The 19,172-nt window shown below is 41.9% G+C and overlaps 2 protein-coding genes across 2 annotated transcripts; both read right to left on the reverse strand.

Annotated features, from left to right (window-relative positions):
- Nucleotides 1-775: 775 nt before the first annotated feature.
- asb10 (ankyrin repeat and SOCS box containing 10) lies at nt 776-5,881 on the reverse strand. The gene is made up of 5 exons (XM_076145129.1): nt 5,557-5,881; nt 4,185-4,452; nt 3,048-3,552; nt 1,800-1,913; nt 776-961 (listed from the first exon to the last, which is right to left on the reverse strand). The coding sequence occupies exons 1-5, from the start codon at nt 5,879-5,881 to the stop codon at nt 776-778; spliced, it is 1,398 nt and encodes a 465-aa protein (XP_076001244.1).
- Nucleotides 5,882-11,019: 5,138 nt separating this feature from the next.
- On the reverse strand, nt 11,020-11,461 carry h2bk1 (H2B.K variant histone 1). The gene is made up of 2 exons (XM_076144940.1): nt 11,348-11,461; nt 11,020-11,256 (listed from the first exon to the last, which is right to left on the reverse strand). The coding sequence occupies exons 1-2, from the start codon at nt 11,459-11,461 to the stop codon at nt 11,020-11,022; spliced, it is 351 nt and encodes a 116-aa protein (XP_076001055.1).
- Between the last annotated feature and the right edge of the window lie 7,711 nt (nt 11,462-19,172).

The raw sequence follows: 19,172 nt of genomic DNA on the forward strand, positions 1-19,172 counted from the left end.
GATAACGCCACAAAATTACGTTCAGCCCCTTAAATCACTCATTAAAATCACTCCTATTTTGTTGTAATGTAATTTTTCGCGTGTTGTTTGGTGTCCAAAAGCATAAAGTCTGGTTGTGATTTTTAAACGTGTTGTTTTTGTGTGTATTGGATATTCACATTTCCTCTGAAAAACGTTTAAAACTTAGAATAATTTGTGACAACAGGAGGATAAAAATGAATAAACTCCGAGCTACATGACGCGGGTGGAATATTTTATTTGACAACAAGCCATGTCCAATTACAATCATATGCATATAGGAATAATTATTTATGCAAATATATGTCTGCAATCCTCAATGTGCAACATGTGATTATTTAGCGCTTTAACATCAAACAACCCATATAATTACAACGTATAAAAATAAAAGCAACTCATTCTCGTTTCTATCATGTGCAGCAGTTAAAAAGTGCGATCATAGAAATAAATTAAATCAATATAAACACACTACTTCACGCCTATCGTATACTTGATCAACTCAAGTCTATAGCGCCCTCTCGTGGTGCAAAATAAAACAGTGCTGAAAGAGGAAGTGACATTTGTAAATCAAGATGTCTTTTCCTCATAAAAAGCATACAAATGAGCGTTTGTGCATAATACTCCAGTTGATGTAAATGTTCTTATTATGAGCTTTCATCCTCTTTCCTTGTCAGGGCTCAGTGCCACACTAAGCATCTGAATCTACTGACGACAGTGAAGTTGTAGTAGTGCCCTTGCAGTAGTGCCCTCAGTACACTCAGTGGATGTAGCCTCTGTACTCCAGGAGCAGGTAGTGCTTGATGAAGGTGGGCAGATCGAGTTGTGGGACCACCGTGGGTATGCGGCCCTCCAGGAAGCCTCTGAGTTTGCAGCGTGCCAAGTGTTGCAGGGAGCGAGGAGTCTGCGCCAAGGAGAAAACCGACTCATAGAATTCCTTTTGCTCCTGGAGAGAACAGATGGATGTGAGTTCATTTAGTCAAGTACTTTCACAGAAATAAGAGCAGTGAAATAAGTGATTAACAAGAAATGCAAGATTATTATACTGACATTTATCCTTATAGGGTGAATGTCTTTGTAAGATCTCATGATGTGCTAATATACAGTATACACTTGCTTACATAAACACATATTGTACATTTGCACATAAATTTAGTCCATTGCACTTTATATATTTATTAGATATTTGCATGAAATGAGAGTATTGTCTGCACTGAAAGGTATTTGTAATATCTCGTTCAAAATTTTACAATATGTGAAAAATAATGCGGTTCAATATAACCTCACCTTTACAATTACAATAGATATAAATCCACTACAAAAACTGGACAATATAATCTCCAAAATGTTACCCCCTTGAAAAGTTTTAAATATTTCAGGGTATTTGTGTTTGATTGCTGATAACTTTGTGTATTTGTCAAGTATTCACCCTCTTTATTTAGTTTGACATATTTTCACAAATGTTCTTTGCGTTCTCATTAATTTGTGTAATTGTTCAGTTATATCTTTCACGAAGCAATTCCTTATTTGTAGCTCAAACTTCGACACATTTTCATTCTAAAACTAAAGAGATGTGCAGGTTCATTTCACATTAAAAAGCTGTTCAAATAATGCAGCCATTATTGATTGCTTCAAATCTATTTCTAAGACAAGCCCACCTTGTGCCAAAATTGATCATGTAAATTGGGGCAAATTATATAATTAAAAATTAATAGTATGAGGTGGTGCCTGATTTTGACTTTACTCTTCAAAAGACAACTGGTCATGAGTGGATCATTGTTTACCTGAAACACCTCTGGGGAGACAGATTCCACCCAGGTGTCTGTGACTTTGAGGTGACTGTAGGCGTTCAGAAGGACCTCAATGGTACGTGGAGAGCTACCGCAGCAATTCAATACCTAAAAGACAAATACAAACATCACATCAAACACATAGGATTCATGCAACCATCATTTTTAGTTCATGACCGAGCTCGTGATTCCATAGAACTGAAGAAATAAAGTAATTAAACACTTGTGAAATGAACAGATTGGTCTTCCCTCCAGGGGTTTAACTGGAAATTATGCAATTAGTGCTAATTAATCTCCTATTAACACTTGCCTAATTAGGAAGCAGGCATTTTGTCTAGTGCACGTGGGTTCAGTGATAGTTGTAGTCTGTTTCCCACAGAGAGTGCAACACTTCATGTTGTGTCATGAAATTGAAATCATGTGAAGTTGTGAAGTCTGGAATATCATAAGAGTTTGGTGTGTGGAGACTCTTCGTCAAAGTCACACGTGCAAAATCAACCAGCCTGATGAATAATTAGTTCATACGGTTAATGGAAGACCATAAATGCAACCCTACATCATGCATCTATGAAATATAACTGTGCAAGACATACTCAAGTGCTTACACACTGCTGATACTACAATTCCAATACACTTATTTAACAACAAAGTTCAAACATTTCAAGTAATGTAAATTATTATTTACATTAGAATGTACTAGACACATAGGAAAATAATTAGTCCTTAGCAGGTTGTCTGCTGGTTCCCTTGCTTTCATGTTGTTGGGGACGAGGAGCTGTTTAGGCAAGACTGGGGTGCAGTAGGAGTGGGGGAGGAGGGAGCTATGGAAAATTAACTATCTTACAGACTGCTGCTTTGAATGTTGTCAAATGTAATTTTGGTAACATCTTGTAGCTGTTTCAGAATGGAATTCCTCAAATTAGAAAGGTTTTTGCCAAGGACCTTCTATGAAAATACCCCAAATTGGACCTCCAGAGTTATTTGTCCTTCATCAGATGAATGATTTGCGGGTCCTTGTTTCCCTTTATCCCAATCCAAATGTTTTGGCTGAGAGAAAACAAAGCTAAGGTATGAGATTGTGTGTTATTTGGCAATATTTTAAGTGTTTTCCTCATTATGGATTTAAGCTATTACTTTGCACAGGAGTAAATGTACTGTGTTACATCCCACTAAGTGACTCAATGTGTGTATCCTTATGCTATTCTTGATAGTATTTTGCTTTTTTAGGGGGTATTTGTTTACCTTGGGCAGAGCTCCAGGCCACACCCGAATCGACCCGTGGTTGAGCAGAGCACGAACAATTCTCTCAGGCTTATGGGAAAGTTTGTAGGACACCACCTTCAGGATGTTGTGCATCGGTGCTTCGCCACCATAGTCCATTTGGTTAACACTGGCTCCCTTAGCCAAAAGCAGCTCCACTATGTCCGGATTGACATTCTTACAGGCCATGTGTAAAGGAGTGCGGTTGTCCATGTCGCTAGTGAGGACATTGGCTCCAGCCCCAAGCAGCAACTGGCACACCTTGAAGTAACGTTCCATTTCCTGGAACTCGTGAGGCTGCGAGCAGGCGGCGTTCAGGGACGTGGAACCATCGGCGTTAATTTTGTCCACAGTGGCCCCATAACGCAGGTACATGTCGACGTGCTCCGGCAGGCCGTTCTTGGCTGCCACGTGTAAGGGAGTGTCATCTTCATCAACAGTGCGGCCGTTGATTGCTGCACCGAACTGAAGGAGATACTTGGCACATCTGCAGACAGAAATGACAGAGTTAGAGCTTTAGTTTGCACTTCAAGAGAAGGTACTGCAGTATGCTGGAGCTGTTTCTAAATGCTTGGCACTGTCTTTTATTCTTTGTGGGATAAAGGATTTTACCAAGTGAAGTCTCTCAGCTGACAAGTCAATGTTGAGACGTCTAATTTTTATAGTCTAGGTTACATATCAGAGCAAGAGTAGTTTTGAGGATATACGCAAGGAAAGATCCAGGGGCGGCTCTAGAATTTTGAGGGCCCCTTTACAGATTTTTCTAAACCCGGTCATTTGACAGACTAGTTTGTCTTGTTACGTTGCATTTTCTCTTGTATAGATTTATCAAATATTTCCTGGGAAGTAGAATTTGTAACACCTAAAATGAATAAATATTTAAAATGAAATGACAGAATTGGGAAAATTATCACAAACTAATTTATCCTCTGCATTTAAGTCAGATATACATCAAATTTGGAAGGATTTCTAATTAAATTGAATTGAATTATGGGCAGCATATGAGATGTGATAATAAGCAGAATCTTTGATGACAGAATCAAGGTCACTGACTCGTCACTCTTCTAACTGCGATTAATAATTATGACACACTTAGTGGCTCATTGCTGCTGTACTCACTCCAGGGATTCTGGAGCAGTGCACATGTGCAGTGGCATGTCACCGTCTTCTGACGTAGCGTTGGCATTGGCTCCGTGGGACAGCAACAGCTTTGTGCACTCTGGCTGGCAGTTTTGACAGGATTCATGCAAGGCGGTGATGCCGCCCGGTGCCAGCTCCACATTGGCCCCGCGCTGCAGCAGGAGCTTCAGGCAGTCTGTGAAGCCTCGGCCGGCTGTTATGAGCAGCGGAGTGGTCAGCGCCTGCTCGTAGGTCAGTGACCAAAGACCTACCAGTAGGGAGCACAATCAGAAGGTCAACTCTGAGCTCAAATACTCATGCAGAAACAGACATTCTGTTGATTCATGTTAGAAATAAATCAAGCATGTGTTATTGTATCTCAAAGTTAGCCTGTTATAAGACTGCAGTTTGTCAAAAACAACCTACTTAGCCCTCTGCTGTTAAATCTGAAGCTCTTCCATTCGTCTACGTTGCTGGTGTCATAAATGGCATCGATGAGGTAGTCACACTGATAGTCGTCCATGATGCTGATAAGAATGAGTTCATCCCCCACGAGGAGAGAGTTCCAGAACTGTAGGACTTCGCCTGTGGCCTGGGCTGTGGCGATCACATCATTGCGGTAGTTCTTCGCTTTGCGCCACTTCACCTTCGGCATATTTCGACTGTAGCAGACTACTTTGTTTTGAAGTTTAGGTAGCGAAGTTTCTCCCTCAAGGGAAATTTGCTGTTGTGCAGCTTGTTTGTGCCGGCGGGGCTATTTCAGGGCAATGTCATATGATATTTTACATCTTGCCAGAGCAGTGGAATGGGGGCAGATGACCTGTGTATCACGTGTAACCTGCTCAAGCGTATTACTCAACAATGGACCCGTGCATTGTCAGCATTACAGCGAAAGTTTCTATGTACAATGCAACTACTTTACGTTTAATCAGTTTGAGTATCCATTTGAATGCCTCGTCTTGAACTTTAGCTATTAACTATTTTCAGTGAATTCTGGCCTAAATGTGTTATTTCCCCCAAAACAAACTGCATTTTCCATCTTCAGTAAAGGGCCGCAATTGAATCTAGTGAGGTTGCATAGAGTTCAAACTTGATAACGGAGCAGAGATGAAGGCCCTTTCATAAACAATATCATATTTGCTTATTTAAATACTGTGTTGCCATGTGCTTAGATATTGCCTCATGGTGACAAGTGACAGGTGACAATGTTTTTACAGCCGCCACTATTTTTAGCCTGCCACTGTTATTGCTGTTGAGATGAGAAACACTCTTAGAATTCTTAATTATCTCTTGGAAGCCAATAAAATAACCTCTGCCAAATCTTTCCAATCCCTAATTTTGTTCCCTAATGGAGACAGATGTTGCCTCTTACCTTCCCCTCTGGAGACCCAGCGCATGTCCCCTCCCTGTGGCTCAATGACGAGGTTTGCTGTGGATCCTTTTGGGAAGAGATGCTGCATAGCCTCCAGGTCTCCTGTGTACAGGGCGTTCTGGACAACCACATCATGGCAGACAGCTGGTGGCAGGACGGTGCTGGACCTCAGCGGTGCCCTGTCCCTGGCCTCCCTCTTTAGCATGTAGCCATTGAGATGATGGGAGGCCAGTTGCCTCTTGTATTTGTGCCTCTCCAGCATGTCTTCATCGAGTTGTAGAGAGCGCAAAGCCATAGGCGTGAAGACAAAACTGCCCTGTGACATGCTGAGAAAGGTGCAAAAATGTGTACGATGTAAGGTGGGAGATTATCTAAGGCCTATCTGTGCTTGTCGTTTCTCTCTCTCTTGCTAATGTCCACTGTGTGTCCATGCACCGGCTGTTCACGAGGCTGCTTCACACAGTTGTTTTGATATTCTGTATGAGACCCTCCCTGCGGCGTGACAGCTAATGCTATTTTTATGTCTCTCATGCAGCCACTCGACACTCTCCTGTTTGCCTCCAGCAAAGCTACCACCATGCAGAGTCTGTCAGGTTCAAAGTGTGAAGGACTTAAATCTTGCGCTCTTTAATTACGTGCTGTTTTGCGGGTTTTCCTGTGACACGTACAGTATATAGTGGCACTCAAACTTCACCAACTAGATAGTAACAAAACAAAAAAACAACCTTGTAACCCGTGTGCATGCTGATATTGAGTGCTGGTATTAAGTGCAATATTCTTCAGTATGAGCACAAAAGTTACACACAGCCATGTTAAACAGAAACACTGTGTGCACACAGAATGAGTTTGGCTTTAATTTATTTGTGAATAATTTGCCCCAGTCGCAGAATCCTGATAGATTCAAACTGTTTTGATTTTCTGCAGAAATTTCCATAATTGTCTGGCGTCCCAGCAGGGGGGTTGCTTCAAATTCCACCAGTGGTACTGTACATGTATCACAGTTTGAGGACCTCTGCATATGCTGAGGCTTTGAGGGACTTTCATACGTTTCATATTCTCAACGTTTTGCATTACAGCCTTTTGTTTGCAATCCAGATGTTAGTACATTTCCACTTTTTGTTTGCATTTAAGAGATACGAATGTGAATATTACAATAATATTTATTTATCTCAAATGTAAGCTTAACATCTGGAGAATTTGAAGTCTACATTTTACACACACACAAGCAAAAGAAGAACACCGTAATTGTAAATCCCTGTGTGTACATTACGTGTGTGTGTAAAATCTCTCTTCCTGCTCCGTATTTTTCTGAGCCTTAATGGATTTTCTGTATCCACATGGCTCCCTGCATTAGAACATTAGGCTGAATGACTGGCAACCGCTGTGTCACTCTGCCCCACGTGTAGTGTTCTGATGGCGGAGGGACGGCGCATAATTAAGCCTATAAGTCTACTCACTAGGAATCTGACAACATCTTTTTTTGACGGATAGACAACCATTTCCCCCCCCATTCTACCCACAAGCAAAAAAGGGCCGTGTCCTTTAAATCTCCAAACATATTGGATGGGCTTGCGTGGAGAGCCAAGATTTCAGAGGTGGACTATACGTTTAGGTTATAGATGCTCCGATATGCCAGCCTCATCGAACATCTTGCGTTGGAAACATTCTATAATGATGCAAATCATTTAATGTCACGTGGATGCTCTCAAGAAAGGGGGAAATATCTGCACGAAAGGCAGAGAAACACGTGATATTTATGTGAATTTCCACCTTCTTTCCCACATGAAGCATAGCTGCATCTCATCTATACCTTAACGACTGTTCTGGTATGGAAATCAAGGTCATTTATTTTATGTTACAGTTTGGTAATAGATGCCACATTAAACTGAAGGCGAGTAAGAGTTTCAACTTTGAAAACACACATTACCAGAGAGAGACTAGGAATATTGTTTTTGCGGCTGGAGTACATCCTTTTAAATGATATACATAATGAGTTTATAATATGCATCTGGGCTACCTCCTCTCTACTTTGATGTCTTCCAAATGGCCCGGGTGTCATCAGCAAAACATGTAGGCACTTTCCCGCCTCATTGACTCCCAAATGTATTTTAAATATCATTCCTGGTAACGCAATTATTTAAAACGCTGAACTAAACACTTACTAATGGGGAAAAAGACAGTGACTTCGATAAATTCATTTCTCAAATGGTGGGCATTGGTGTTTCCCTCCCCCCCTCTTTTTCCTTCTCTGAAGCGGAGGCAACTCTGATGACAACAAAAAAACATCAGCGGCGGTAACACCCTCTGCCCTCACAACCCCCCGTAGACATATTAAATCTTCGGTTTCCTCACATTACCCACCAGTAGCTCTCTCTCTCTCTCTCTCTCTCTCTCTCTCTCTCTCTCTCTCTCTCTTTCTCTCTCTCTCTCTCTCGCTCTCTCTCTCTCTCTGAGTTTCTGCATTGTGGTCAGCAGCCTTCCTCTGGTTAATGTGGTTAGAGACTGGACAACAAGAACAGCACTGATGAGAGCGAGGCACTTCATTTATGCAATCATAGTCAATTAGTTCCCTCTGATTATGTGCCTCTTAATGCTGTTTTGAGTACTGTGCCATGCAGTAATACAGAAAGAAATTAAACTATAGCCCCCCTCCACTCTCAGCAGTCATTTAATATACTGAGAACATAATGAAATGTACACAGTAATTACAGTAATATTAAATGCTAATGGATTTGCAATTGGATCTGTTGTTAGTTTAAGGCATACAGTTCAAACACATGAAGTCTAAGTTTAGCAAGAGCGTCAGTATGACATCAAAACCCTCATTTATGCGTGAGGTGTTTCTTATTTTAATGACTCGCGCGTTATTTAATGCTTTTCGTATCACAGGAAGTAAGATCGCATCTGTAAACAGAACAATTAATATGTAATTTGCATTTTAAGCTCACATGTAAAGGGGAATAAGGCTCTGAAATGTGTATTGTATGGTGGAAGAATAGCTGGGGGTCGCCATGGAAACATGTCAAGTGATAATGAGCATGTTTAATTGGTTGGTGTCATCTAAAAGGGAAGATGTTGTCGCTCTGTTTTGATTTATATCCAGGCTTATGCCAGCTTCCGTAATGTGGCATGTGGCGTGATATGGACACTGATACCGACACATAAAGATATATAAACAATCTGCTTTAAGCCTTCAATACTGTTCAATCGCCCCTTGTGGCCAATCAACCCTGATTTACTTCCATATACTATACAGACTCATTAGAGTCCTCAGCAGGGCTTACACAAGCTGCCCAGTTTGCAAATCCCACCCAGGCCTCATCCCCATGCTTGGGATGCTGGTGGAGAACCTAAACAGTGGCTCCAAACTATTATGTGGAAGCATGATTACTTTTTCTGTACTCTTTTAGTTCTGAGCCCACTACCTATAATGTATTGTGTCGGTCTTTGCGGATTCCAATTGTCTCTCAATGCACTGATCACCACACAAATAGCGCTCTGTTTCATCATGACAATTGAGAGGTTCATATTTCAACCTAATAGTCCTGTATAACTTTAACCATCTATCACAACCTCATTTCATTGCGGGTGCAGTTAATACGTGCTTCCCTGCCAAGTGGAACATTTTCTAATGATGCGCTCTCACACAACAACAAGGCAACCCAGGCCGGGCCCTGCATCAGTCACTAATGCATCCATCCATAATGTGTTCATAGCAGTCTGCCTAAAGGAGGCAGCAATGACTACCACAAGGCATGAGCGTGAGAGGGGATATGGGGAAGGGTGCAAGATACAAAACCTAAATGGCCATGATAATCATGAACAAAGTCAGTGCCATCAAAGGCTGCATCACCCTCATAATAACATCTGTAGATTTCATATCATTACCAAGAATACTAGAAAACATCGGAAATGGGAGCTTGACAATAACAGTCAGGGGTAGGAATCACCTTCAAGAGCATTATCACACCAAGCCTGGCTTTGGAGGATGTTGATAAGGATAATAGGTGTATGTACAGGCTGATGTAAACGCCATACTAATTACAGACCTTTATCAGTTCCTTCATTTTATGCAGATTGCAGTGGCGCAACTGCCAGTGTCATTATCTTGTAATCAAGTACGATTCAGTTGACATCTTTTAAAAACCTGATTAGAATGCATAAGAAGAATACAATATTGCATTATTTTCTCTGTTGGTTTAATGTGAGTTCTGTCAGTTTTATTATTTTTTTAACGTACAATTAATCTTTAACTTCTAGAGTTCAGAAACACTCATACACACGATTAAAGAGTTTGTGGAAAATCTGAACATTATGTAGAACCTTCTGTGTTTATGTGCACAAATGTACACATACCACATACATTTAACCCCTGGATTCAAAACCTGTGCCTGCATGACAGAAGATTCCAATCCTGTGTTTTCATGTTATTGCGCTGCAATCCTTTTGTTTTCAATTGGATCACTGACTGTAATTTTAAAGGTCTCGGAATTTGGAGACACATCTGAACAGAAAAAGAACATCTTGTCACTGTCTCATTGTGAATTTATTAAGGGCTCGTTGCCTATCTGATTGTGTAATTTGAGCGAGGGTTCTTTGTGTCAAACTGTCTTTATGAACCTCTGATATTTCCTTAGATTTAAAAAAGGTTTGATGGATGTCAGCGTTCACCTGCATGCAAAAGGCAACACTCACATTTTATTTTATTTTAATGAGAATGCAGCATTTTTAATGGACTTTGTTTATTATATGTGAAGTTAGTAAACATAAAAGATGAGGAATGGAGCCACCTCAGGAGCTTGATAAGCAATGTGTCCATTTATTGTAAACATTATTTGCAATGTGACAACTGATCTAACATTGTATCATTAACTATTGCTTAGCATTTACATGTTCTACAATTCATGTTTAACTATTTGCAAATAGGAAAACAAGTGTGTAAGTGTAAAAATGTCAGAAAAAACATAAGTGGCCCAAGGTTTATGTTCTAATTTCATACATTAGAATTTAAATTATGACCTTCAAAGAAAGCATGACAAACTCAAATAACCAATTTTACATTTGGATTAAACAAGCATAACTGCTGGTATTTGACAACTAGAAAATGTGTTCAAAACTGCCAAACATCTAATGGTTACAGGTTTAGCAATTTCATCTCTTGATTAGCTAGACCCACATTTATTAAAGTATATTGTCATTATATACGATGACGTTTGGGAAATTACATTCCATAAATCTTTTTTTTTTATTGAAAATATAAATTATACAAGAAATTAAAATAAAGAAAAACCCCAGCACGATTGCTCCCAACACATCCACTATTTCATACTGTATTAGCCCCATCTAGTGGTGAATATTAGAAACAACGTTTGGCGTTGTAGGGAGGGATAAAATAAACTGGGGCAAACTGTCTCTTTTCGTGCTTAAATTGAAATTAAAGTCTAAATCCAGCCAGTGTGGAGCTCACTTGGAGCTGGTGTACTTAGTGACCGCCTTGGTGCCCTCGGACACGGCGTGCTTGGCGAGCTCCCCGGGCAGCAGAAGGCGGACGGCGGTCTGCACCTCCCGGCTGGTGATGGTGGAGCGCTTGTTGTACTGAGCCAGGCGGGACGCTTCCGTGGCGATCCGCTCGAACAAGTCGTTGACGAAGGAGTTCATGATGCTCATCGCCCTGCTGGAGATGCCGGTGTCGGGGTGGACCTTTGGTTATGTTTGGAGATACAAGCGGATAATTAGAAGGTAAAAGAAAAGGAAGAAATTGACAATTCGAGTCTTCTTCTTCTTCACCCACCTGCTTCAAAACTTTGTAAATGTACATCGCGTAAGTCTCTCTTCTCTTTGCTTTCCTTTTTGCCTTTTTCTCACCCGGAGGCTTCCCTTTCTTTTTGGATATGTCGTTAGTCATGCTGAAACGAGTAAAAAACACAAAATTTACCGTCTAAACTATTGTTAGAAGTTGCTTGTTTAGGACTGTTAATCCCAGTTCTTTGATTGGCGGACAGCTGTTTATAGGGCGCGTTAATTAGTGATTAATTGAGTCCACGTGAGAGGAACAATTACATTACAATTACCGTGATTCATCATGAGCAGTGATTTACGACAAAGGAAAAAGTTGATTCCGTAATGTGTCACTTTTCTTTGTATTGTACCGCATTTTGATGAATCATTTTCTGTTTGTATGAAACTGTGCTTGCACGCCAGTTGTACATAGTAGTATTGTCCAGGAGGGGGCGCCATTGTACCAATTTTGAAGGCCACAGTGCTACACAGCTATTAGTTGCCATGTATGATACACGTGATATCATGAGTCCTTAAACTTAAACCACCTGCAGAGAATTTTCACATAGAACAGTCCGTATAACTTAAGAACCTTGCTTATAAGGGACTTTTGAATAACGCTCTCTGTATGAATGTTTGGCAGTGGTCAGTATGACCATTGGTACTTGACGTGGCCACCAGATGACCTTGCAGAGATTCAGAACAAATGAATTTAGCGTAAAATTCTGGGATCATTTGCCAATTATTCACTAATAAAATGCGTCAGTAAGGATTTCATTGCGTTTTTATTATTTTAGTCGTCCATGGTTATCAGGATAATTAGCAGTATTGCCATACGTGCAAATGTATAAACCAAGAATAGAACTCTAAGACTTATCTGTCCCTTTCAGATGCGTGTTTAATGATGAGTGTCCCGCCTTGTGTATCATAGAAGCCTTATCTGTGTGATTGATGAGATCCAATGCGTCGGGAGTGAAGCAGAACACGGAGCGTGCTGTTTATCATATTAACGCTTCTCTGACGTTCAACCACGCCCATTCATTTTAATCTTAACAAACCTGATGGAGTTTCATTCCTCATTATACAGGGATGCCACTCACCCTTTTGAGTACACATCTGCAAGACGACAGGTGATCAGGGAAAGTTAGAAAGTTAAACACTGTGTAGAGTTTGAGGTAAATATGCAGTTGCGATAAAGCAAATGTTTCATGTGGGAGCTCTAATATCTGAGGCTTCATCTGGTGAGAGTGTTTGGATAAACAGCTGCTTACACCGGTTCCTTAAAATCCACTTGAAGCTTTAAGCATTGTGAGATTGTCCCCGAAACGGCTCGTTCAGTTTTCAGAGCCACATTTCTCTGTGTTGCCGCACACACTCGCCAAATCTTCTTGGAACGGAAATGCTCAACATTCACTGTGGTCTGAACATGAACACTCGGCCTAATCAAAATGAAATACTTGAGTGTGCACCAGAGGACAAACACATCTCCATTATTTGCCTCCGTTCTTCCTTTCACAGGCTCTTGCCCTTCTCTGGCCCCTCATACATTTTTGAAACCATCTCCTCTTATGTGTTTCGTATAAGAAATGATCGTTTTTGTTTGGCCAATGACACATCCCAGTTGCCACTTGAACATCTATTCTGTGCCAAATGTCCTCCAAGTCCCTGAGTCTGCAGCAATCCAGTGGTTCGCCTTCACCACGTCCAGGGTCCCTGGCCCTTTCCCTCCCCTCTTCTTTCTCTTCACAGATACTGAGCAATAGATTACAGATGAACAGGTCCTTATCTCAGAAAGCATCTGTGCAGGGTCACTTGTAGCAAAACTGCGGCACACCTTTAAATAGCAGCCATTCTGACTGTACTCTGCCATCTTTTCTTCTGTTGTCTGGCAGATTTGTGCCGCTTCTTTCAGCTGTGAAGAGAAGATGGAAAAGAGGTGAGTGTATTTTCACATCTGCTATGTCGCCTTGCTTGTGTGACAGCAGCAGATCAACAGGAAAAGAGAAATGCTGGCTGTTCTGTTTATCACAGTTTTCCATAATAACATATTGGTAAAGCATAAGTGTTTTGCTTTCTTTTTTTTCCTTCTGCAGTGCTCCTTTGCTTTTTAAAGCACAGCTTCATTGTGATTATTCAACCAAAATCAAATCTTGTTTCAAACTCGACTAAGCCAGCTTGTGTTTCTGTGAACGTACTGACACTGAAACAATTGTTAAGATGTTTGCCAAGTTTTTCAAATGGAATAAAAGGTTAATTTCTGTTGGAGTTACAAACACATCACGACTAAAAAGAGGTGAGCTTATTTCAGCCCTGAGCTCACTGTTCCACTGTGTAGGTGAACTAAGGATATGCACCGCTACCCTAACTACTGTTGCTAAGGATTTATTCGACTGGGATTGGCTACATGCAGCAAACTTACTGCAGGAAATTTTTACATTCAAAGTTCTGCATTGAGAGTCACACAGATCTGATAATTCTCATTATTTCAGCGTTTTGTGAATGCAAACTTGCTCAGTTGCTATTTTAGGCGCTTGTCCTTAAACAAGAAGAGCATTTCCATATGGAATAAATTTGCTTTGAGGCTGGAATTTTCAATCGATCAAAGATCGAGCATGTTCTCTCTGGCACTCCCTCCTTGTGATACATGTTTCCTTAAATGTCAGCTGCTTTAGAAGCTACAATGTATCTGCAGGATTCAGCCTCTAACAGGCCAATTTGTCCTCTGCGGTGTTTGCCAAGTCTGCATCACTTGTGCATCTTATAAAAAACGACTTAATGGCTCAATTTTAGCTCTGCGTCAAATCGGGATGGTTTCCCTGTCAGAAGCATTTTGCTGAATTGTAGTTGTAGCACATTAGTGAACATTTATCATCATTTAGATTCACATGGGGCACATGCATAGGAACAGTAGTGCTGTATACTTGCACAGAATAGACACATTTATGTCTCAGTTAAGATAAAAAGCCTAATCAGCTTATTTACACATTTAAAGGAATAGCTGGACACACAGGTTTCTACATGTTTCTCAGGCATTGAGTCTGTTTTTACATGAAACATTGCTATTTGTCTAAAATGGCACATGGATCAATTTGGGATTGGAATGGCAGCTAGTACGACATGTGGGTGAAGTGAGGTGACCCCTTTGACTCAGGGATTGTGCCTGTAAACATCTGTTAGTAGACCTGTGGCAGTAGATGCACAGCCAGAAAACGAGAGAAAGAGAGTGGATCTTATTTGAAAGTACATTTCATGGAGGTTTAAACCTAAACGGTAACAAACACGCCACCAATCCACCTGGTTTTACAGTAACAAGTAGTATCAAAATGTAGAAGCAGTTCTTTTGGATCTATCTTGGATTATCAGGATCAGTTGTTATATTTCCCAGGACTATCAGGGCTTTTGATAAATATCTCCAGACTAATTACCTCTACACATGCAGTCATGATGTGTCAGTTCTGGAGAGACATAAAGTCACAGAATCAAAGATCAGATGTGTGGTTCCTGATATTGTCCTGAACATATGTTGCATTCAGAGCCCAGTAAAAGAGAGAGCAGCGCTTAGAGGTGCTTAAATTATTTCCTCCCCTTATTAATATTCACTGCATTATGCTGTGCATTCTACCATCCACTTGAAAACCAATTACTGCCATAGTCCACCTTTCATCCTGCAATCTGCAACAACACACAGGCCCGCCCGCGTACCAGCAGTCTGGAATTTAAGTTTGCTAATCTTCACTAAGGATTTTGTTATCTAAATGTAAAGAGATTCAGATTCACCCGGGCATTCTGATCATTTGCATTCTGATCATTTGCATTCTGATACTGAATATATGAACCGTGTTTAGTGTGGAAATTTATACAACAGTGACGACATAAGTCATCATCCAACACTGAATATTGATCAAGGTATCAATGTTTGGATGTTTGATTCACAGAAGACGCTGCAATATCCCCCCCCAAACTATTGCTCAGATCCTGTGAAATTCTTATGATGTCGTCACTAATAGTTCCGCTCATCTTGTGTGAGAGGATGAAACCATTTCTGACAGGACACTTATTGTCATGTCCGCAGCAGGTCGGATGATCGCTGACCCACTCCAGCTCAATTACAATTTACAACGCTTACCCCTCAGGTATCTGGAGATGATCGCTCAACCGCAACTGCTGCTGTTCTCCTCTCTTACTTTTTCCAGAAATGTTTGATTCATGCACACTTTCTGCATTTTACCGTGGTTCCTGGATGCTAATTAATGCAGGCTGAAATTCCACAAACAGTCCTCACAGATCCATACCTGATATCAGTTTTAGGTGGAATGAAATTACATCTCTTTTGGATGATTATATTCTGTCAGTGCTTATCAGGACTTTTGAGATAGCTTTGTTGTCATCTCTTTATTGAAACATGTAGCATTTTTGATTGTTTGTGTGTAGCAGTTTTAAGTCATGCAGGGTTACAGTCTGGAGTGTGTGGTGCAGTGATGCTCCCTGTGGTCAAAGGTGATATTTATGGGACTCAGAGGTTTTTCCCTCCACCAATAGGCGCTATACAAGATGTTTTACACAATGCGGTCAACTAATGAATTTCTGTCAGTATGTACTGAGGATTTCAGTGTTTTTACTGAAGAATGTCTGAAGAAAGTCTGAAGAATGCTCGGATGTGTTTGGGCTTAAGATTGTATATGTCATTTAAATGCCACAGTCCTCTATTGTGTTCCTTTGTATGGATGAAGCAGGGACGCTTCTGCTGTTTTGTTGTTATGAAATTGCAAAAGCTCAGACATTTTTCCATTAGACCTGTTTTAGAAGCCCGAATGTTCCCTGTCAGGTAGAAATACAGTGATGGGTGGAATCGACATCACAGCGCTCTATCACTTCAGGCATCATGTTGCATTTCGTTCAGTGAGCACTTTTGAAATTGCATTTCTAGTGTAACAATATAAGTTTGACAATGCTGTATTTTTTTTCCCGGAGAAGTTTGAGAGATGAAATGGTGTTTCCAGTCTGAGCCGCCTCGCATGCTTCCGTAGTGTTGCGGCTGACGGTTGCTATGTTCTCTGCGCCCCGGTTACTAGGATGGAATATTGATTTAATCCTCCAGGGCTGTGGTCATATCCTTGGCAATTCACCTATTGTTATGATAATGAGACATCCGAGGGGTAGCCAATGAGTGATAATCTTGTTTGCTCCTAGATGCAATGAAAGCCATTCTTAGAATGCTGTGGTGAACTTTTAACCTCAATAAAATCCCCAAATCCATTACTGGTCAAACCTGGAAGTCCTACTAGCCACACAGAAGCCATCGGCATAGTCCCAGACGGCTATGACCACGTTGCAAAAGCCTTTTGGGATTTGTCCAATGCATGTAATGAATTTGAAATATTTATTATTATCTCTTATTTTATCTTTTATATGCATAATAACCAAGGAAATTTTCAACACTGTGTTTGGATCATTAATTTGCCGGCTTAGTGCAAACATTAATTGATTTGCTGTGACCAAGGATAAAATATTGAACAACTGTGATTATGATTCCTGTGTCATAAACATGCAACCTGTGGCATCCTTGTGCGCAGCTCACGAGCAGACACACATCGAGTGCAGGAGAGTGTCGGTGCGTATTGGAGAGTAATGAGACGGTGAAGGTGGTGGCCAGATCGAAAGACTTTCTATGTGAGCACAGACACACAGCCAAAGCAGCCATTCAGCAGTGGGATGGATCCTGACTACTAAAGAGGGGAGCGAGAGGGAGAGAGCGAGAGGGAGAGAGAGAGAGAGACGGGGGTAGTGTGGGAGAGAGAGGAAGCGAAAACGGAGTGAATGGTTTCACACAGCAGCATAAAAACCTGTGTGTTTGCATGGTAGAGGGGCTGAATCTGGAGGTTCGTGAGCGGCTTTAGAGCTGGTGTTGGTGGGGGGTGGTCTCAGAGCGGCAAGAGGTGGTCTTCCCCATTAACTGGAGGATCTGTGCAAATAAGGAAGTGGAACCCGCGGAACGCTGCGAGCACCGGCTGTCACGCACTGTGGTGGGCTGGTCGGAGGTCTTTGACCCCCCACCCCCCACCCCACCCCTCCTCCTACATTTTCATCCGGCAAGACAGGAGAAGAGCAAAAAGAAAAGAAAGAAAGAAAAGGGACACACACGAGAGGGAAGCGAAGGTGGCAGCGAGGGACCAGTGAGCCATTTCTCTCTTTATTACCTCCATTCACAAAACCATTGCATCCCATTATCGCAGCTATGTAGAGGCATTCTCCCTGACTGGAGGAGGAAGGGTCCCATTTACTGCCGAGGCTTAGCACCTCTTCTTTTAAAAGCTAGCCCATTTCCATTGCAGTCCCCCCACCCCACCCCACTCCACTCCACTCACCCCCCACCCCCCCACCCCCACCCCATCTCTTGTCTCTCTCTCTGTCTCTCTCTTCCTACATCTGCTGTTGTCTCAGTTTGTTCTTCTCTCTTTCATTGTCCCCTGTTTTCTTTCTTGCCCCCCTTTTTTTTTTTTCTCCACGCCACTCAGGAATCAGGAGGCACCGCGTTTGGGTGGAAGTGGGTGTTTCTGGAGCTTTCATTGGGTTTTTTTTGTGGCGCTACAAAGGACAGCTGAGCGGGGAGTAAAAGAGACAGCTTTAGGGGATAATAAAGCGGAGAGTGAAAGGACCACGAGAGCAGCGAAACAACCATCACCACTCGAAGGTGAAGTGTGGTGAGAGGAAAACTGTGACAGAGACTGACAACCATTTTAAGGTAGCCATCCATGAGGACTTTTACCACTTCTTTTTGGAAATAAAGAAGCGTTGTGCCCATCCAACAGCGCTGCAGGTCGAATTCTGCTCTTGCTGTTGCTAAGCAAAGTCTCCTACCTGAAGTTCCCGAGGAGACGGCATCAAGCGTCAATCTACAGCCATGAAAGGGGGCTCAGAGGAAAGCATTGAAAGTACCAGGCCCTCCAACCTGAATGCCTTTGCCAACATATCCACCTTACATGGCATCAGCCACATATTTGCCTACGGGCACATGACATTCCGTCGGGTCCTCTGGTCTCTCTCCTTCCTGGGCTCACTAGGCTTGCTGATGCTGGTGTGTATGGATCGTGTGTCGTACTACTTGGAGTATCCTCACGTCACCAAACTGGACGAGGTGGCCGCGGCGAACCTCACCTTCCCCGCCATCACCTTCTGTAACCTCAACGAGTTCCGCTTCTCCAAAATCACCAGAAATGACCTTTATCATGTCGGGGAGCTGCTGGCCCTCCTCAACAATAACTACCAGATAGCCAACCCACACTTGGCCGAGCCGGAGGTTCTGGCAGCCCTTAAGGATAAGGCGAACTTCCAGAACTTCAAGCCCAAACTGTTCAACATGACTGATTTCTACAACCGCACGGGTCATGACATAGGGGAGATGCTGCTGCAGTGCACCTTCAGAGGAGATGATTGCTACGCGGTGAACTTCTCAACAGTAAGTGTCCACACGTCCTCTGTCCTTTTCCCTGCTCCGTGGGGGTGATGGTGTGTGTGTGTGAGCAGAGTTGACAGTCTGACCCTTGCGTACATGTACATGTTTAGATGTGGTTCAAGCAGTTCATTTGTCTCTTTAGTGAGTGAGGTGTTCAGGTGACAGAAATGCTGTGAATCTCTCAGATTTCTCGGCACGTCTGCGTGTTTTACAGCAGATTCTTACTTTCTGTGAGGTGGAGCTCCATGTGCTTTTTTGTTGTCAACATCGGTCTGTTTATTGTTAAAATATTCATCAGTTCTGCTCTGAATCGTGTGTCCTTCTGTTTGAGTTGGTGCCAGGCTGTCAGTGGACCCAATGTTATGTTTGTTGTGTGTTTCCATCG

This window comes from Genypterus blacodes, unplaced genomic scaffold (genome assembly GCF_046128005.1).
Source record: "Genypterus blacodes isolate CSIRO-AG114 ecotype Tasmania unplaced genomic scaffold, CSIRO-AGI_Gbla_v1 ptg000029l_1, whole genome shotgun sequence".
Lineage (NCBI taxonomy): Eukaryota > Metazoa > Chordata > Actinopteri > Ophidiiformes > Ophidiidae > Genypterus > Genypterus blacodes.

Bases quoted from the DNA above. Each gene is read 5' to 3' on its own strand.
- h2bk1 (XM_076144940.1), bottom strand. From the start codon at position 11,461: ATGACTAACGACATATCCAAAAAGAAAGGGAAGCCTCCGGGTGAGAAA. The intron at 11,257-11,347 runs GTGGGTGAAGAA...ACATAACCAAAG, and splicing joins TTTACAAAGTTTTGAAGCAG to GTCCACCCCGACACCGGCAT.
- asb10 (XM_076145129.1), bottom strand. From the start codon at position 5,881: ATGTCACAGGGCAGTTTTGTCTTCACGCCTATGGCTTTGCGCTCTCTA. The intron at 4,453-5,556 runs GTAAGAGGCAAC...CCCTACTGGTAG, and splicing joins CTGGGTCTCCAGAGGGGAAG to GTCTTTGGTCACTGACCTAC. The intron at 962-1,799 runs GTAAACAATGAT...TGTTCTCTCCAG, and splicing joins TCTCCCCAGAGGTGTTTCAG to GAGCAAAAGGAATTCTATGA.